Source organism: Tachysurus vachellii, chromosome 19, assembly GCF_030014155.1.
Source record: "Tachysurus vachellii isolate PV-2020 chromosome 19, HZAU_Pvac_v1, whole genome shotgun sequence".
In the NCBI taxonomy this organism is placed as follows: domain Eukaryota; kingdom Metazoa; phylum Chordata; class Actinopteri; order Siluriformes; family Bagridae; genus Tachysurus; species Tachysurus vachellii.
This window is the reverse complement of record NC_083478.1, coordinates 16,939,366-16,959,264: the sequence shown is the minus strand read 5'-3', so window position 1 is coordinate 16,959,264 and position 19,899 is coordinate 16,939,366. Positions and strand designations below refer to the sequence as shown.

Here is a 19,899-nt window from a genome sequence, read left to right as displayed (position 1 = left end):
CTTTTCACAGACGGACAGAGTCATTCGGGAGCGCGAAACTATCTCACGCATGCGCAGTTTGCCGAATGCCGCGTCGCTTTTTTTTTTTGGACATTGGAGGTGGGTGACGTCATAGCCGTGGAGAGACCCCGCTTTCTCACCGGGTCGTGTGTTTGTGTACGTTTGTGTGCTCTCAGTGCATCAGAGGCGGTGCGACTCAAATGAGTTAAAGGTGCCATTTGTGTGTGTTTTTTATTTTTTTATTTTTTATTTTATTTTTCATTTTATTGGGCCAGGTTTATTTTGCATGCAATATTACACTTCTTGGTGGTGAACCTCGCCGTGTGTGTGTGTGTGTGTGAGAGAGAGAGAGAGCGCGCGCGCGCGCGCCAGTGGCCGGTCCTGATTTGTTAGAAGGCAGCGCTGGTGAGCGGTGAGACTCGGAGACTGTAGCCTACATGGCCGCGTTGTTTTGCAACGCGTCGCCTTTCTAGGCTTAAAGAAAAGCCCGCATTCTGTTTATTCCCCCCTCCTCCGTCCTTTTTTTCTTTGCATTACACCGACTTGGTGTTATTTCCCCCCATCGCCTGCCAGCCCTGCTTCCAGTTTGCTCGGCATTTGGAGAGCGTGGTGGCGGCTCGAGGAACAACGGAGCACTCGGCGGATTTGATGAACCTTTCGCACGTTTCCATTAACACTTACATCCCGCAAGGCGAACATGCTGCCTACCGGACTGCTCGCCCTTGGATTCATTTTCACACTGGGGATTATTCCTACCGGAGCTGTTGAAGGTAAGCCGATAGCTATTTGTTTTTGTTTGTTTGTTTGTTTGTTTGTTAGCATGCGTTTGCAAAGCGCGAGCGCGCCTGTGTGTGTGCGCGCGCGCGTGTGTGTGCGAGTATATTCCTAATGCTGGGTTACCTGGACCTGAAATGTCTCGACACCTTTAATGCATTAAAACGCCATCGTTCTTTCTCTAAACACAACCCGACACCGTCCCTGTAAGGCGTTATAACCGCTCAGAGCTCAGTGGACGCTGCTTATTTCTCATTTTGGAGCCATTTCCATTTCACTGGGCGACATTACCTTCTTTGATCGGCTTGTTTACAATGAAAACTGAGGTCCAGGGAAAAAAAAGATAAGACACGTAGAGAATCGGTGCGATTATAATCGTGCTATTGATTAGATTGTCATCATCATCATCATCATCATCATGACTTGTGTTGGGCCACATTTAGATCCTGTCGCTGTTGCTTGTCAGAAAGCTGCTTCTAGGCCGACATTTGATTTCTTCCATAATATAACGCGACTATTGTCAAATAATCTTGTTATTCGATTTATCACCGAATATTAGACAATTCTAACAGCCACGAGACTCGATTTTTGTTTTGTTTGTCGGTAGAAATGTATATAGCAATGTCTGATATTTCTTTATTTTGATATCACGTGATTATCCCCCCCCCAAGCTGTTGACTCCACTGTCGTAAAAATGTACCAATACAATAAAGATGGAGAAAAAAGGATGTTTGCCAGGACGTGCATCCATTGATGCTGCTCTTAACCTGCAGCTTTTCTGAGTCTAGTCTCATTGTAAGCCAGCTGACATGTTTCAGGATGCTGTGCTGTTTCTGTCCATTTTTTTTTTTCTTTTTTTCTGGTTTGTTGATGATGAACTGAATTGTGGACGCCTCAGTTTACATGAAAAGGAAAAAAAAAAAACACTGTGAATTACTTGTCGAATTGATGTTGGCTCTAAATAAATAGTTTTCCAAACTATTTTCATTGAGATGTTTGATCTGTTTGCATTTAATGCTTTCACACAGCTACCTGCTAATAGGAATTAAAGAAATGGGGATGGTGGTTAGTGGTTAAGGTGTTGGGCTACCAATCGGAAGGTTGTGAGTTTGATTCCTACGTCCAACAAGCTGCCACTGCTGGGCCTCTTAGCAAGGCCCTTAACCCTCAATTGCTCAGTTGTATAAAAAATTAGATAAAAATGTAAGTTGCTCTGGATAAGGGCGTCTGCTAAATGCTGTAAATGTTAATGAATTAACATTTGCTTTATCCTTACCTAAAGAGATTGCTTCAGCAGCACTTTAATCTTTAACCTAATGTTAAATGCTGTAGCAAACAAGTCACTCGTGCTAATCTTTTTTTTTTTTGTTACTTCCTCTGAGAACCGGTAGTAGTATAGTTTTATCTTTATAGTTCTCTCTCTCTCTCTCTCTCTCTCTCATTCATATATATATTCATATATATATATATATATATATGAGAGAGAGAGAGACTAGTTAAAGACAAATCAAATCATGCACTAATCAATGTGATTGTCGGTTGTTTTTATGAGGTTTCTTCTGGCAGATTAGCAAACAGTACTAGCTACACGCACGTACACTTGGTGATCCTTTATTTCCTTCCAAGTTGTATTTTCCTTTGTACAGATATCATGAGTCATATATGCAATGACGATTAATGCAGATTTATACATTTTAATTCCATTTTTTGCGAGTAAATGGGAACTTTAAACATCGCAAGTTAGTTAGTAGGCGGGGAACTAATGAAACGTTGGACCACATGCACTATAGGATTGGAATCTTCCCAAATTTCCGCAGAACGGCGAAATCTTAATTTAAATGTTGTCGATTATCGGTCACTCGCTGGGTTGAAGTCTGTCCGGCTCTCTTGCTTTCTCATCTACACACTCAAACTCCGGTTCCAGAGCTTGACCTTTCATTCTAATGCTGCCATCAACGCTGCATTGCATTACATTGCTTTGAGTCATCTTCACTTTCTGGATTTCTCATTAATATGACTGTTGGTGGAACACAGTGAAAGAAAAGAAGCTTCCTGTTTTGCTTTATAGTCTCCAACAGCAGAACCTGAGTGTTTATCATGTTATTTTTCTCCTGTTAAAGTCTACTGTAACGGTGCTAGACCCCCCAACCCCCACCCCCTGGTGACAAAAGCAGCACACAACTGTTAACTTCTCACAGGAATAATGAAAATGCAACACCACCCAACAAATTAGCACCAGAATTACTAAATGCATCACAGCCATTTCAATATAAATTAGGTAGTGGGCCTTTAATAGTTAAGAGTTGAGGACACAGAAAGACATGAATCTTTTGCCAATGACAAGCTCATTGTTTTTTGGATGGGCTTAGTTTAAATTTGTGGCTCGACAATTTAGGAAACCTGAGATTAAATACGTGAAAGTGGACCCACTAGACATTTCTGCTGAAATACTCCAAATTCTTTTAGTGACAAGAGCATAAATTATGCATTAGTTTTTCTTCTGAGGCTTTTGGATAGTGAATAGTGGCCTGCAAATGGCTTGGCTGACTCCAGATATGATGAGCATCTTTTTCTGCGTTTTTGAAGTCTTGTACAGAAATTCAGTCTCTCTTTGCACTCGTTATAGCCGATGTTTGCTTTGTTTAACCGTAAGTCTGTTTAATAACTTTGCTTTTTGTTGCTTATTTAGATCCTTGTAATTACGTGCCCCTGTAATGATAGAGTCCATTTTCAGTAAATACAGAGAAAGGAAGGTGCATTAAAGTAAACAATACGGAACACATTTTCTAGCGTCATGTTCACTTCTTATACGTTACAGCTACAGTAACGTATAACGTAAATACGCCACAGGGTTAAAGGCCAGTTTGAATAGAATGGACGTAAACATTGCTATCAGCAAGAGCTGATTTGGATCGCTCCATAAACACGGTTATCAAGGTGCCACCTGAAAGTAATCTCCATTACACGATGCCAGGCGAGGAAAATAAGTCACATATGCAGTTCATTTGCTGACTTGTGTCCAAATCAGATTAAGATTAAGACTTTAATTTTGTTTGCTAACTAAAAAAAAAAAAACGCGTTGTGTAAAACTCATTGGGTTCCCCAACACATAGATAGCACTAAATAGATGATTTGATAATTTATTGACATGAATAGTTTAGTTTGCCATTTTTTTTGTATCATCGGTCCAGATATCCAGAACAAATCATGGTTTTGTTGCTCTGTTCTTTTGGCACAGGTTGCACCTTGGGGTTCAGCTTAGCAGCTCACACCTACATGAAAATCTCAAAATATCCAGCTTTTTCTCTTCGTTTCCTGTGGTTGGCTTATTCAGGGCTTGGAACTCTCTTACTGCAATCAAACCACATAAGAGTTTACTGGAAACAAGACCACCTTTATCAGACCCGTTTATCTCGGACCAAAGCTTGCATCCAGAACGATGCATTAAACATGGTACACTTGAACCATGCACTATGAACTGTCTAGTGTAGGAACTTTAGAATGGTGGTGATATTGTCTCACCTGGAACACTTCCTCTTTTTATGTTTTTTATTCTCCTCACTAACAGAATGTACAGGTGCATCAATACAATATTAATTATTGGTAATGATGGCTACAGCTGCAGTAAACAAAATGTTCGCGGTCACCGTTCAAACAAATTTGTTTGTGGTCTATATAGCCTGCGTCAAAATGAGGTTTACAATGATGCGCCCGAAGGCACGGGTTGAAGACCCAGTCAGTGACGTCACAATATGCTAATTTGTTCAAATTCATACCTGCGTAATCACCGTCACCAAAATTGTACTTTTTTGAAAGAAAAAAATAAATAAATAAACCTACCTACCGACACTTTTTTTTTGTTTACTGTTACTGCAAACCAAAATATTTTTAAGGATGGCCTAATTCAACTCAAATGGTGTAACTCGTGTATTATATAAATTCAGTACACACAGACTGAAGTAGTTTAAGCCTTGTTTTTTTTTTTTTGTTTTTTTTTCTTTCTTGTTTGGGGGGTGATGAGACTGACTGATGATTTTAACAAAAACACACCAATCTCAAAAAAATTTACCAAAAAAACATTTTTAGTGAATTGTTGGCCTTCTGGAAAGTATGTTCATTTGCTGTATATGTATGCAATACTTGGTAGGGGCTCCTTTTTGCTTTAATTACTGCCTCAATACGGCGTGGCATGGCGTTGATCAGTCTGTGGCACTGCTTAGGTGGTATGGAAGCCCAGGTTTATTTGACAGTGGCCTTCAGCTCATCTACATACTCTTGACAATACCCCAGATAAAGACTAGATTCTCTGTGGAGTTCAGGTCTGGTGAGTTTGCTGGCCAGTCAAGCACACCAACACCATGGTCATTTAACCAACTTTTGGTGCTTTTGGCAGTGTGGGCTGGTGGCAAATCCTGCTGGAAAATGAAATAAGCATCTTTAAAAAGCTGCTCAGCAGAAGGAAGCATGATAAATGGGTGCAGTGACTTTGGTTTTCAAAAAACACAATGGACCAACAACAGCAGATGAAATTGCACCCCAAATCCTCACAGACCGTGGAAACTTAACACTGGACTTCCATTAACTTGGGCTATGAGCTTCTCCAACCTCCCTCCAGACTCTAGGACCTTGGTTTCCAAATGAAATACAAAACTTGCTTTCATCTGGAAAGAGGATTTTGGACCACTGGGCAACAGTCCAGTTCTTCTTCTCCGTAGCCCAGCTAAGACACCTCTGACGTTGTCTGTGGTTCAGGCGTGGCTTAAAAAGAGGAATATGACAACTGTAGCCAAATTCCTTGACGCGTCTGTGTGTGGTGGCTCTTGATGCTTTGACCCCAGCCTCAGTCCATTCCTTGTGAATTTCACCCAAATTGAATGGATTTTGCTTGACAAGCCTCTCGAGGCTGCGGTTCTCTCGGGTTGGTTGTGCATCTTTTTCTTCCACGTATTCCTTCCACTCAACTTTCTGTTAACATGCTTGGATACAGCACTCTGTGAATGTTTGTTTCTTACTCTCCTTGTGAAGAGTGTCCATGATTGTCTTCTGGACAACTGTCAGATCAGCAGTCTTCCCCATGATTGTGTAGCCTAGCAAACCAAACTGAGAGACTATGGCCACGTTCACACTGCAGGTAAAAGTGGCCCAAATCTGATTTTTTTTGGGGTCAAGTGACAGGTCAGACTTCTTCAGGAGTAGTGTGAACACTCATATCTAGCCCAGATCTGATTTTTTCAAATCAGATTCAGACCACTTCCATATGTGGTCCCGAATCAGACCCAAATCTGATTTTTTCCAATGTGGCCGCAGTGTGAACAACCAAGGCGGATTTGATGCGAATTTTACGTCAATCTACATCGACATTTGTCACAATTATGCGCCGGCGAGTACGCACACAAACGTGACTACGCCTACAAAATGGATCAAATAATCAAAAGTTGCCCTCGATATCCGAAAATTTTCAAAACATTGCGTCTCTGTGCTGCCATAACACACACATTTAGAAAGAAAAGCGAAAATGCTTACTTCCTCCATAACCTCGCCAACTTTAGCGCAACGGCGTGATGCGTGTGACGTCATTGTTATTGTTCGTTTGCGCATGCGGGTCAGTTCGAAACAGCAAACAGTTCACACTGGTATCTGATATAGGCCACATTTTAAAAGGTAATGTGAACAGCCAAACAAAAAAAAATCAGATCTGAGCAAAATTTCCGAATTGAGCATTAAGACTTGCAGTGTGAACGCGGCTTATTTTGATGGCTCAGGAAACCTTTGCAGGTGTTTTGAGTTGATTAGCTGATTGGCAAGTCACCATATTCTAATTTTATTTGAGTGAGTGAATTGGTGGGTTTTTGTTAAATGTGAACCAAAATCATCACAATTAAAAGTACCAAAGACTTAAACTACTTCAGTCTGTGTGTACTGAATTTATATTATACACAAGTTTCACTATTTGAGTTGAATTGCTGAAATAAATAAACTTTTCCACGACATTCTAATTTATCGATATAAAAGGCCATATCTTAGGTAAGGGTAATTGATTTCAGTGAGTCTGTCGGAGGGTTGTCGGCCATCTTGAAAAGATTTTTCTTGTCCATTGTCAGAGCCTGGCTGCCTCACAGCCTGTCCGACAATCCACACTTATTTTTTTCAGATGAATAAGTGCATCATCTGGGTTCTTGATGTGTACTTGTTTTTGCTGGAATTTTTGTCTTGAACACACCACTAGTGTATATTAATATTTATACTACAACGTGCCACAGAATAAAGTATAAGTAAGCAATTTGCACATACAAGGGCAATTGCTGTGTTTTCACCTGCTTGAAGATCTACATCGAAAGGGTTCACCAAAGTGCACAGCTTTCGATTTAAATATATGTGAACAGATATACGTAAACATGTTTGAAGTCTTGAGGTATAGCGCGGATGATCTTGGTAAGAGTGAGGGATAAGAGGTTTAATGGATTTGCTTCAATGTGGCCTTCTTTTGGTATTTGCCAATGGTATTCACCATTTGGAAGTGAGACAAAGGAGAGCCCTTTGTGGTGCTGAAAGTCTCCAGGTTTCCAGAACTTGACCAACAATGGTCTTAGTAACGTGGTGATGAATGGCTTCTTTTGCTTTTGGACAAATGATGGAGGAGAGGAATGTTTTAGTGGTACTGTGTTGGCTGTGGTAGAAGCTGATGAAGCTACAGGAGATCTGATGGTGTCTCAGAACTGGAGCATTATTTGACATAATACATGGAGTGTTGTATTTGTATAATGTCTGTAATGTAATTTGTAGCATAGAACTGAAGCTCTGTTTTGGTTTCTCTGACCAGTGTACATGCTAGCAAATGGTGCAGGTGTGTGTGTGTGTGTATATGGGGTGCATGCTAGATTTGGAGATTTGGAACCAGTGATTTGGATAAGGATTTGGCAATGTCACAGAGGTAGAAAAATAATAGACTTGCAAGTCCATAAACATGATGTTCAGAAGAAATACTTCCCTATTAAATAAGACAAGATAAATTCCCTTTTCCAGATTCATAACCCATTTTCGTTGACCCCTAAGGAAATCTGTTTTCTTCCTAAACTTGTACAAACTAGGGATGGGCGTTTTCTGCAAATATCACATTCGAATATTTGAGCTCACAAAAAATGAATATTCGAATATTCGTTTATTTAAATTAAGTTTAATGAGACAGAACATTTATTGTTTCCGTCATTTTTGAACAAGCTTATACACAATAAGCTTAAACATTACGCTACATCGTGTTTTGTAGCTGAAAACCTTTAACAATGTGTGCAAACAAACAAAAAAGTACAGAGCAAAAGCAAAAAAGTGAACAAAAAAAAACGTAAATAAAACCGCCTGCAGCAGTTAGGCTATTGTACAGAACGTAGCCTAGGCTACATTTAACTTTGAACCTTTTAAACTGTCAGCAAATCTTTTTTGCTTTCTTTCTATTGTTTTACATGTTCTTGTTAAGGAACACAAGCATGTCAACATGATCGGGGGAAAGTCGGCTCCTTAGTCTGTTAATAAGGCCGGCTGCGGAGAAAACGCGCTTTGACGGCACAGAAGTTGCCGGGACACACAAGTAACGGTGTGCTAAGCGACTAAGTTTTGTGAAGCGCTTCGTGTTTTCGTTCCACCCCTGAATGGGATCCTCATCTGGTGGAATACATGGCTCCAGCAAGAACTGTTCCCTCTCGGCTGGATTCTCTGTAATCATCGCCGAAGAACTGGCTCAGCCTTTTCCGACGAGTGGGCATTGCCGCATCCTCTTCATCGTTGGTGGCGGCGGCTGCATCGGCGCAAAAAATATAGTCGAAATTCGAATAGCATTTTTATTTATCGAATAATTACAGCAGACCGAATGTTCGACTATCCGTGCACACCCCTAGTACAAACCAGTCTAGCAAAATACGATTGATCGATTCTTTACAGGAAACCATAACTGGTAGCAAAGGAGCTGTGGTGGTGTCGCACCTTTCCATTCTTTTTGTTAAATATATATCTAATAACGTTTCCTTTTCTTGGTCTGGTTCCGTAAAGCGTTTTAGCAGTAACATAATGCCGATCACTGGGATGCCAAAAGTTTCTTTTTTCTTTTCTTACTTTCTTTTTTTTTGCAGAAACCTTTCCAAGAACTGTCTTGCAAAAACCTTGTTGCGTCATTTTCAGGAATACTTTTAGTCAACAACTTCATTGTGGTCAGTCAGGAGGCTGATTCTCATCATGCTGACAAGTTGAACAGCAGGTCATACCACAGTTCTGCCTCCTGTCAGTATAAGACAAATGGACAGAGTCCTTCACAGCATCCAGCTGATGGTGATTCATTAAGAGATTGCGGCACCGCTATAGCCAAGATAGCGCAAGAGATGATAAGGAATTATGAGGTTTGGCAATTTAACTCGGAAGGGAGAAAGGAGAAGTTTTGTCGTAACATGCAGGCTTCTAGGGAAGTGGAATAATTTCTGAAGGCCAGAAAAGGTTTCTGTGAATGTAAAAGTCTTGGAGAGGTCAATGAACCGTTTCTGAAAAACACTTTGTGCCTTTGTCTAGTCCTATTTAATAAATGGTTTCAGTTTTAATTTTCAGTAAAATGGCTCTAAGCTCTAAGCGGTATGATTTACCATACAGTTTGACATGCTGTCGCAGTATCCCACATGTCTGGTACAAGCAGATTTCACGTTCATACTATTAATTGATTATTTGAAATGGTATTCAACATCCAGGACAAAGAACAAACCCTATTCTTCATGTTTTTTGTTGGTTGTGTAGTTAGATTTAAAGATAACTCGAATGCGTCACAGTGCTATGACGCATCACGTTTCTATAAATGTAGCTAACGTTTCCGACTCCCACCAGCTAGTGCAGTATACAGAGAGCGAGACGGATGTTGTGGTGGAACAACGTTTAATTGGCGGACCCTTTAGCACAGATGGCGGACAAATCATTTCAGGATCAGGACACGTTCGTTGGTTTGTGGAAACCAAAGTAAAGCCTTTATATAACTCTTGCTTACTATGCTACAATTAAATACATCTAGACAGAATAAAGATGCTTGTCAGATTCTCATGCAACGTGAGGCGACCTTCTCCACATAGATTGTTGTCACAAAGCTCACAATTGTCTAGCATGCCTTTGGATCCTGTAGCATGAAGATCACTGGAACTAAGAAGGCTGGTGTGGAAGAAATCCAATGTCCTGACCTCAACCACACCGAACACATTTGTTTGTTTTATGAACTGGAATGCCGACTGCACCCCAAGCCTCCTCATCAACACCAGCGCCTGACCTTACTAATGGCTAAGCAAAGTAATCCCCAAAGCCCCGCTTCAATTTAGTGGAAAGTCTTCTCGAAAATGAAGTTCTGCAAATAACAAAGGGGGGTAAATCTGTTCAGAACGCATGTTTGGCTGTAATTGCCAGGTCCACACACTTTTAGCAACGGATTCTTATTCGTAGTTTGCTTGAAAATGTTTGTACCTCCAAAATTTTTTAAAATATTTGCTCCCTGTTTCGGACGTGACCTTTTATTACGAGTAAACACTGCACCACTCGCGTCACTGGATGTGTTACTCAAGAGCTAATGTCAATTAGAGTAATCGCTGCAGAGTATTAAGACACGCATTCCATCTCGTGCAAGCGTCTCTAGAATGACTGGTGATCTTTTGAGTAATAACCCGAGGAAATAACAAAAAGCAGGCAATAAACTTGCCAGATAAATGTGAACCAGATGGCTGTGGTATAACTGTAGTGTCTTTTTGCTGAAATCCTGGCTTGAATGGAGAATCCGGTCTTCTGTTTGTTTATGACACACGGGCGATATCATTACAGTGTTTGGAAGCAGGAACCTGTGCCGCCACACCTTGGAGCTTTTCTGTATTTCCCATCTTTCATTTAAAGCAGACTGGGGGATTAACGTAAAAAAAGAAAAAAGAAATGCATGTCTTTCAGCCGGGCTTCTCGTCGGTGAGCGCGACTACTACCAATGAAAGGCTGTTTGTTGATGGTAGTAGGCAGGACTCGCCATAATTGGTGTTTTCTGCCCACTGATTCAGTGTTTACCCCGTCACAGAGGCGAGGGCAAAGGGGGGGCAGATTGTTACATGGTGTTAGACAGAGGAAGGTGGGTGGTGTTGATGTGGCAGTGGAAGGAAACATGTAGGCTCTGGACACACCTCTTCTGAAGAGTTTCCATCTCTGAGTGTGTGCTAAGTGGCGAGTTCAGATGGGTGCTGCAAACTGTTTGGTGTCAAATATAAACACGTTTTAAAGACCGTGTCAAGTTGTGCCACTAATAGGTTTTGTTTCCTTTCTTCCGTTCCAACTCGACCGTATGTTGTGTTTGCTCGGCATCTCACACAGACTCGTGAACACTCGAATCCATTCTCCATCACGGCATTTGTTCCCTCTGTCTTTTCATCTCTCTTCCCCCTCAATCCCCTCCCCAGGTTTGCTCACTGTCTTAAACGTGAACTCTGCACCCGAGTCGAGGCTTATTTAGATTGCGGTAACATGAAGGCGGTGTTCTCGTTTGCTCCTGAACCTCTACAACCAAGGACACGATTCTTGACCGTAACGCTTCCTGTTAGCTTGCATCTTAGTCACACCACTTGAAACAACACTCGTTTGGATGATAAGATTTCACGGAGCTTCAGAAAAACACCATGTACTATAACTACACATCACTGAAACATCCTCTGATCCTGAGCAGTAAGAGGCTGTACGATGGCATGCAGCCACAAATGGTAAAGACAAACCTGTGGTGGAATTCCAAGGGGTCAGCTATGACACGCCGTAGTAATCCAGACGATAAAACCCCCGGGAGGTAATTGACAATCCTCTCAATACGGCAATTACCCGCTCTCGGCAGTAACATGTAACTCTTCAGTAATGCTTAGATGCAGTGCACGGCTGCTTTGTATCCCTCATTAAGCTGTCGTTTCAGGCAAAGAGATGACCAGCATCAGAGAGAAAGCAGGTGTGCTCTGGCCATCGTTATCCTCTTGAACAGTTTCCAAAGATCCATGTCTGGGCTGCTCCACCAGCTGGAGAGAAAAAAAACCTCCTGTTACTGCTGGTCAGGCTTGGGTCTGCTTTGTTTATTAGTCCAAGCTCAGACCTCCTAAAGTCTTGTGGGTCCAGGATGATGCTGGAAACACCAACAATGGAGAGCAATTTGTGTTTTTTATTTGTTTATTTATTCTGTAATTGTATTCACAGATTCTTCTTAAGGATGCTCTGTGTGGAAGTCCATGTGATCATGATTGACCTTTTAATGAATACAGTATTTGGAATGGACAGGTGTGTGTGAGTGAGAGAGATCTGAATAATCCGAATATGAGTAGGATGTGTACTATTCTTTTCTCTCTCTTTTTTTTTTTTGTGGCAAGAAAGCTTGCCACAAATGTTCCCACAGCATTCAGTTTTTATTTTTGTCTTGGTGCAAACAAGAGTTCAGATATGAAGCTTGCAGTAGATACAAACACCAACAACATTCATTATCATGTTACCATTTGACAGCATTCATTCACTCATCCAATCGTTCACTGTTTCAAGTGACAGAGTTTATACGGTTCGTCTGGTTTTAGGCCACACCCCGGTACAGCTACTTAACAAATCCAGACAGTATTTGTTAAACCTGTCATATGTGTTGTGCTCAGAAATGAATCCCCTCTTTCAGTTAATCAGGCTTTTCTTTTCTAATGATGAGCTAAATAAACATTCACGACAAGCACGATTAAGCCACACAACAGGGCGTGTCCAGACTCGCAAAAACGCGCACGATCTTTTTCACGTCTAGATCTCATTGCTGTTTCCGTTAAAGGACACCGAAGGCCACGAATGTGTGCGACATTTGTAAGTGCCCCTTTCCAGGGCCCACAGGAGGCTTTGATCCCCTACTAATGAGCCACTGTAACTTAGCCGACTCCAGCAAAATGCAGGTCTCATTAAGGCTTTAAAACACCTGAAGCCTTTGAAGAAGTTTTTGCACTGTGATGAAGCGAGGCAAGATGCGCTCGTGTCTGGCATGTCTGTTTCTGGATTTGGTCATTGGGGGAAAACAGGCCATGAAGCTTGGCGTTCCAGATGTTAGTGGTGCAGAGCTGCTTGTTTATATAGTACCACACAAGTAGTTTTATATAATCCTTGTACCCAACATACAGCTTTTACTTTGAAATATTCTTTTATGAAATAGAGCCAAATTCATTCAGGTTACTTAACACAAGCTCCGAATCCAACGACAGTTTCCTTGGTTGTCTATATCAGCGTTCTCCCTCTTGAAAATCTCACAAAGTATTTTGCTATAGTTTTTCAATAATGGCGAGATAGATACACAAAATATTATATCACAACGTACACCATACTTGCGTCACTTGCATGGAGTATTGCATGGAGTTTGGTATTGGAGCATTTTAACAAATAAAAGTTAATGAGCACAAAATTGGAAACACAGAATATAATAATAGCTTAGCGGTTAGCATGTTTTGCCTCACACCTACATGGTTGGAGGTTCGATTTCTGCCTCCTCCATGTGTCTGTTGAGTTTGAATGTTCTCCTCATGCATCGGGGGTTTCTCCTCGTACCCCGGTTTTCTTCCCCAGACTAAAGACGTGTTGTAGGCTGATTGGTAACTCTAAACTGTCTGTAGTGTGTGAATGGCTGGGTATGTGTGTTTGCACCCTGTGATAGACTGGCATCCTTCCCAAGGCGAACCCTGCCTTGTGCCTCAAGTCTCCTGGGATAGACTCCAGGTCCCAGGTAGAGCTTTTTAACAGCTTAAGGACGCTTTACAAAAAAAAAAAAACCTGCCAAACACAAGCAGATCAATTCATGCAGACAAGGGCAAAAATGATAGCAGAGACTAAAACAAACAAAAGAGGAATGATATTCAGGGTAGAGCCAAAGTACTGAAGAAATCCATGTGGTTAAAGTCCAAATGTTGAGATCGAGCTGATGTGGAAGGTTCTGTGGGAGTAAATTCCAGTTTTCATTAGGGGACTGCAAACGGTCTAAGAAGAAGCAGACGCATCTAACCGAGAGTCTGTGTTGGAATTAAAGGATGGAGAAGCTCAGGATTATAAGACTATGGCTTTAAATGGTAGAAGGAGGATTTTGTAATGGATCCTAAATGCAACTGGTAGCCAAGTGCACATTGTTAGACATTTTTTGAAGATTATTATATAATTTCCTATCCACGCACCTTGGAGCTGCAACAGGGTAGGGGTTAATGGATAGGAACTTTTCTTTAGTCATACATCAATCTTTAATTAAAACTAAATTAGTTTACAGCCAGAGTGAACAAGTTCCAAAAGGAATAAAAGCTGTAATTAGATTTTAACCTCTGAAGATGAAGTTGGAAAGAATGAATAAAATGAACGCAAATAAAAGTTCAACAATTGTGTGTTGCTATTTACATCTTTATGATACTATTAAAAGGAAAAATTGCGAAATAACCATATTTCATCCATTCCTCTGCGGAAACTGTTATTCCTATCTAAGTTTAGACTAACTGCTGGCTGTTTTACTAGCTCTACTTTTCTGTAAATCAGATGAATTTCATGGATTATTGTGCCCTGGTGTATGTATGTAATGTGTACAAAAAATGATGGGCAGGAGGTAGCTTCTATGCAGCTGAAGCCGATTCATCACTCACTTTGAATATGTCATGTGTCCTCAGGGGTTGATGAATATGAACCCTCGAACCTTGTCCTGGTTAAGGCATAATTGGGGCCTGCAAAGAGAAACTGTAAAGGTTTACCATAAAGAGATATTCTAGACAATTGTGTGTTTGTTGTAGCAGTTTGGGGAAGAAACACTCATGGGTCACTCAGGTGCTTGTTCAGTCCTTTGTCATATTGAGGTCAGAGATTTGACCTCTGCAGCTGATCTAGATTGCAGCTGCATGACTTGTTTTCAGACTTACTAAGTTCTACTCAATCACCCCATTGCTCAACTCCTTCCACTGGCTTCCTGTAGCAGCCTGCGTCAGATTTAAAGTGCAAACTTACCTCAAAGCTCTTCTCACTCGCCGCACTGCACCACCCTCACGCCAGGTCTCAAGCACTGCTCGAGTGGTCCAACTGTCTCGGAGTAAAAGGAAGGAAAGGTATGCAATCCCATTGCTGGTGGCTTGATCTTCCAGTCTTTGGCTGCCTTCATATGACCTTTCTCTTCCTGAAGTTCTTAGCACTACTTCTTCTGTGTGCTTCTTTTGCTGTATCACATCCCAATAGAGATTTAGACTGACGGTATTCTTAGGCTGTGACCCAGTGAACCAGTATTGATGTGCTGACTGAGACCGACTTACAGAAGCAATTCTGTAAGTTGCTCTAGATATGAACGTCTGCCAAGTGCTGTAAATGTAAATGGTTAAATTTGATGGTCAGGTGTCCGCTTACTTTTGGGCTTATCGTGTACACTCATGCACAACAATGTTAAATGAGCTGCAGGAATATCTAACTAGTTCTGATTTACTCTCTTCATGTGACTGCAGTCTCTTGTATTCTTCACATGTCTAGACTATGGGGTAGGGCGGCTCGACGGAAGCCCTTTCACACGAAATCACCTCAGATAACGTGGCAATGTATTGTCAAATGAGCCCAATTACATAATTCCAAAAAGTATGTTCGGTACAAAAGAAAAAAGCTCATCACAAAGAACACCATAGCCACAGCACAGCATGGTGGTGGTAGCACCATGCTTTAGGGCTCGTTTCCCTCTTCTAGAACAGGAGCTTTTATCAAATCCTGAATAGCTGTAAATACCAGTCCGTTTTAGTGCAAAAGGTGTCTGAAGATGAAAAGGAATTACAGTAGTGACTCAAAGCACACATCCGAATCGACAAAGGAACGGCTTAACCAAAAGATCAAAGATTTTTAATGATCTAGCCAGAGCCCAGACGTGAATAACTAAAAACCTGTGGGGTGACCTGAAGTGTGTGATGTGTTTGTAAAGAAGTGAAGAGTAAAACTATCATTAAGTACCACTGAAATCACAGGGAATAATGCTTTATTAGCCAACTCGTCTATTTTATTCTGTAGCGCGAGCTCTCGAGTAAATTAATGTTTGTGGATGTGTTCATACTGAACCTAAGGAATTAAATTCGAGCATGAATTTCGGCCTTTTGTTAAATATAACATTCAAAAAGCAATTCTAATATTCTGACAGCAAAATGGAGCTAATTGCACGTAGAAATGTGGAGGATTTATTTTGGTGACGTTTGATCTGGATTTCGCTCAAAGCCGAGACGGAGATGACTGACGCAATCTTATGTTTCCCCCTTACGCCTAATAATATATCTTTTATTCCTGACTTATTAGTTCTATTATCCTAATATCAACACTTTATTCCCAAAGTTGTATTATCAGAAATGGGTTTTGCAGCGAAAATATTCAGCAAGCCATTATCCAAAGAAGGAAGAAAGTGAATTATCGCTGCTAAATATTATTGGCACTATTATATTATTGAAGCAATAGATTGAACCGCAGGTAAAATATTGCACTCATATGGTCTTTGGTCACACATGCGGGCCAAAACTCATTGGATAAATCTTTTCGTGTGATTAGTGGCAGCTTGAGGAGTATCATGTCCTGCAGAAAACTGATGTGTGTTTCATATACAGTATTGTTGCACTTGTACAGATTCTGTATTTGTCAATTTGTGCTTCATTTGGGTTTTTTATGCTGAAAAGACCTCACCAAAACAAACACGTCGAGACGGTGTATGTTCACGGAACAAAAGGGATGATGCACGTATGTTAGTCAGCACATTTGTGTCGGTGGGTATGAATGTGCAGCGGGTGTTTTGACAGCTGTAATTTTAACTGTAACATTCTTTAATGCTCTTTTACCACAGTGCATGACAACAACAGGTTTCTAAAAGGCCCACAGATCCTTGATCACGTTATCGACACACATTTCTGCACTGAACTTATTTGTCTGGATAGAGCTAAGTAACACTTTCAGTTTTTAAGTATGCCCTTATAAATAATTGAGACAGAATTCAATATTTATTAAGTAAAAAATAAAGCAAGATGGAGCAGTGCTATTAGAAAAGTATGAACATCAGGGTGGTGGTTATTCCTTAAAATGCCAGAGCAATTTGTTGATTCTTTGTAATTTTTTTTTTTTTTTTTTTTTATTGATTAAATTGCAAAAAGTCATACATCTGCAAATCAAATTGGTTCTTCATATTACTTATGTTCTAGCAGCTAGAAACGGTTTCTTGATCATGACATTGGAGACTCCTTACATACGTTTAAAAAAAAAACCTACCATTTCAGTGATTTATAGAACACAAATTAATTAATATGTAGTGTGTATATATTTTCACAATTTAGTCTGATGAGAGTTAACAATTAATTTGAATTGCTTCGCTTCATCAGTATTATACAGTATGTGTGTTTTACTTGGAATCAGTAATTCAGTTTTGCTTCGCAACTGCCATGACTTATTTTCAGTTTTTTCATCATTTATTCTGTTCTTTTCATTCCATCCTTGTTTTATTTTATGATTTTTTTTTTGGAAACGGACTGCTGTTCACATCACTGTTGGTGATTGCACACAGCAAAATACAACCATGCTGTCTGCTTTCTTTCTCCTTTTTTTCTTTCTTTCTCCTTTCGTTTTTCTCTGAGTTTTAATTGTTGCTTTCTGAAGTCAGATTCCTCTCACACGAAGGAGCGTTCGAGTGGGACAATGAGAAGATCGTTCTGAAATTTGACTTGAGTGGCCTAAATTACAGCCCGGCTCTGGCTGGCAGGGTCGGACCGCAGGCCCGATGTGGCAGGCAGACATTCCTCCTGCTGAGGAGAAGAGTAGAGGAGGAGACGAGTGCTTCATGATGAGATCCAGCTCTCCAGCGCTGCTCTTCCTGCCAGCTCCTGCCACTTCTGTGCGCTTGGATTTAAACACAGCTGTCCTGCATCAAAGCCATCCCCAACTTCACCCGAGAATTGTTAACCTTCCAGGTTTATGGTCTGATTTCGGCTTCCCTTAACACAGACCTTTTATATATTGTACAGACGGCTGCTTGGAACGTTCTAGATTATTCAGTGGGGTTCTTGCAATTGGTATAGTTTCAAATTCATTATTGATATAAGTGCCATTCCAGAAAAAACTTTGGCTCTATGTCTTTAAATTCCATAGTTGGTTCTAAAGGAAAGAAAAGGCCTTCGCTCTGCTTTATGACCAAAAGACTACTAGATCGCAGATGAAATCAATTAAGAGGTGCTGGAATGTGCAGCGGTGGTCTGGTCCTGATTTAGTGGAGTGGTCTGGGGTGTTTTTTTTTTTTTGTGTGTGTTTTGGGGTAGTCAGAGGCTGAAAGTGGGTCAGGTCTGGGCCTAGCTGGCTTCACAGTCTCTATTCTCTCTGCTCTTAAAACTAGGGAAGATGCAGGGACTTTGCTGATGGGGTTTTTTGAGGAGGTCGTTCACCAGAGTCACCCATGTGGCTTTGCTGTTTTTCTTGACCACATCCTGTCTGGAGATTTGTCTTTTATCCTTTCGTTAACTGTGTAAGATATTTGTGGTATGTTTAATCAAAAGAAAGTCTTTTTAACTTGGGAATTCTGTAGACTTTGACTTTTAGGTGGATCAACTCTTGACCTCTTTAGTGTTACTTTGACAAAGTATTTTGATGACTAGTATTGCTTTATTGCCGCAGTTCTGCAACAGACATAAAAACCTGAGTAACTGCATGACTATAAGAAATGAACCTGATTACTTTGGATTTATTGACATGCGTTTAGACTTTTAGATGTTAAGCTTCTTGTTACTTTAGTTGCAGTTTAGTGTACCCGTATTATTCACAGAAGTGCTACAGTGAAGTAGTCATCTAGCTAGCTAGCTAGCTAGCTAGACTTTTAAATTTTTTTGGAAAAGCATGAAGTTTAGTTTCAATACTAAAATGAAATTTACATCCACTGAGAGAGAGATAAAGAAAGATTATAAACTTTTATGAATATGGCTCAAATATCCTGTCAGGGTAGCTCTTAGTAACTATCTGGCCATAAAGATTTATGAATAAAGATTTTTCTCTGGTTTATCAGGTTGGGTCATGTTAGCTAGCTGGGTAATAATAGTTGTAAAGCTTTGCAACATTTTTTTTAAATACTTCAAAATCCGGTCAGAAACCCTTGTCAGGTTAGTTTATGTTATGTTGTTACATGTTATGTTAGCTTTCTGGCTAACAATAGCTGTGAAGATTTAGCAACATTTCTAATTACTTTAAAATCCCCTCAGAGATTCCTTTCAGGTTAGTGTGTTTAGCTACCTGGCTAAAAATAGCAGCGAAGATTAGCAAAATCTATTATTTAAATCCTTTCCAAAAGCCTTGTCAGATCATTTTCTGTTAGTTATCTGGCCAATTGGTGTTGAGTATTTATTAAATAATCATCTGATGGTGTCTGGTTAGTCAGTCACCATTTGTCATTACTTAAACCTGTTTAAGTAAAGACAAAAGTTGTAGTTTGTCAGTTGTTGTTGTCTAGCTACTATTGTTTTCCCTATATTTTTTTCTTTTTTTTGACTATATTTGCTATATTTGTTCTGTTCTGAATGAGAAACTTTTTTTTATGTTTCTCTTCCATTTTTGTGTGCCGAACCTTTAATTACATGTGTGAGCTAAAGAAACCTCAGACTCGATCATTCAAGCCAGTTGATTTAACATTTTACTACATTAAATCCATGTATTTGACATAGAGCGAGCAATTCATAATTCATAAGAGTATTTGTAATTGTGATTTATATTTATTTTATATTCATTATTATTTGACAACTGATGAATTTGTTGTCTGACCGTAAAGTTCCCTTGTCCCTAAGCTTAGATGACAAAACCGTCTGTCGCTATATTTGAATTTTGAACCCTGTGTTAACTTTCCATTCCAAGATATTTTCAGCCTAGTCTACTGTGACTGATCGGAGCAGAAATGCGAAGTGGCTTCTGCCGTCCAGGTATGCCTTGGACAAATATTATGGCAGATTCTACAGATTGGGTCTAGACTCTGTGTTTTTCTGGATCAGGATTTTTTTTCTTTCGCCCACTGTACTACTGCGCTGCATCGGTTAATCTACATCTCTATTGATGTGTTCACCGCAGGGATAAAACAATTAGCCATTTTACCTA

General features: G+C 40.3%; 1 protein-coding gene across 2 annotated transcripts in view; it reads left to right on the top strand.

Annotated features, from left to right (window-relative positions):
* Window positions 1-205: 205 nt before the first annotated feature.
* Window positions 206-19,899, top strand: part of lrp1ab (low density lipoprotein receptor-related protein 1Ab) — a 117,839-nt gene continuing 98,145 nt past the window's right edge. For both annotated transcript variants that reach the window (XM_060895021.1, XM_060895020.1), the window contains exon 1: window positions 206-770. In XM_060895021.1, the coding sequence (XP_060751004.1) occupies window positions 698-770 (73 nt within the window). In that variant the 5' untranslated portion in view covers window positions 206-697. The remainder of the gene's footprint in view (window positions 771-19,899) is intronic.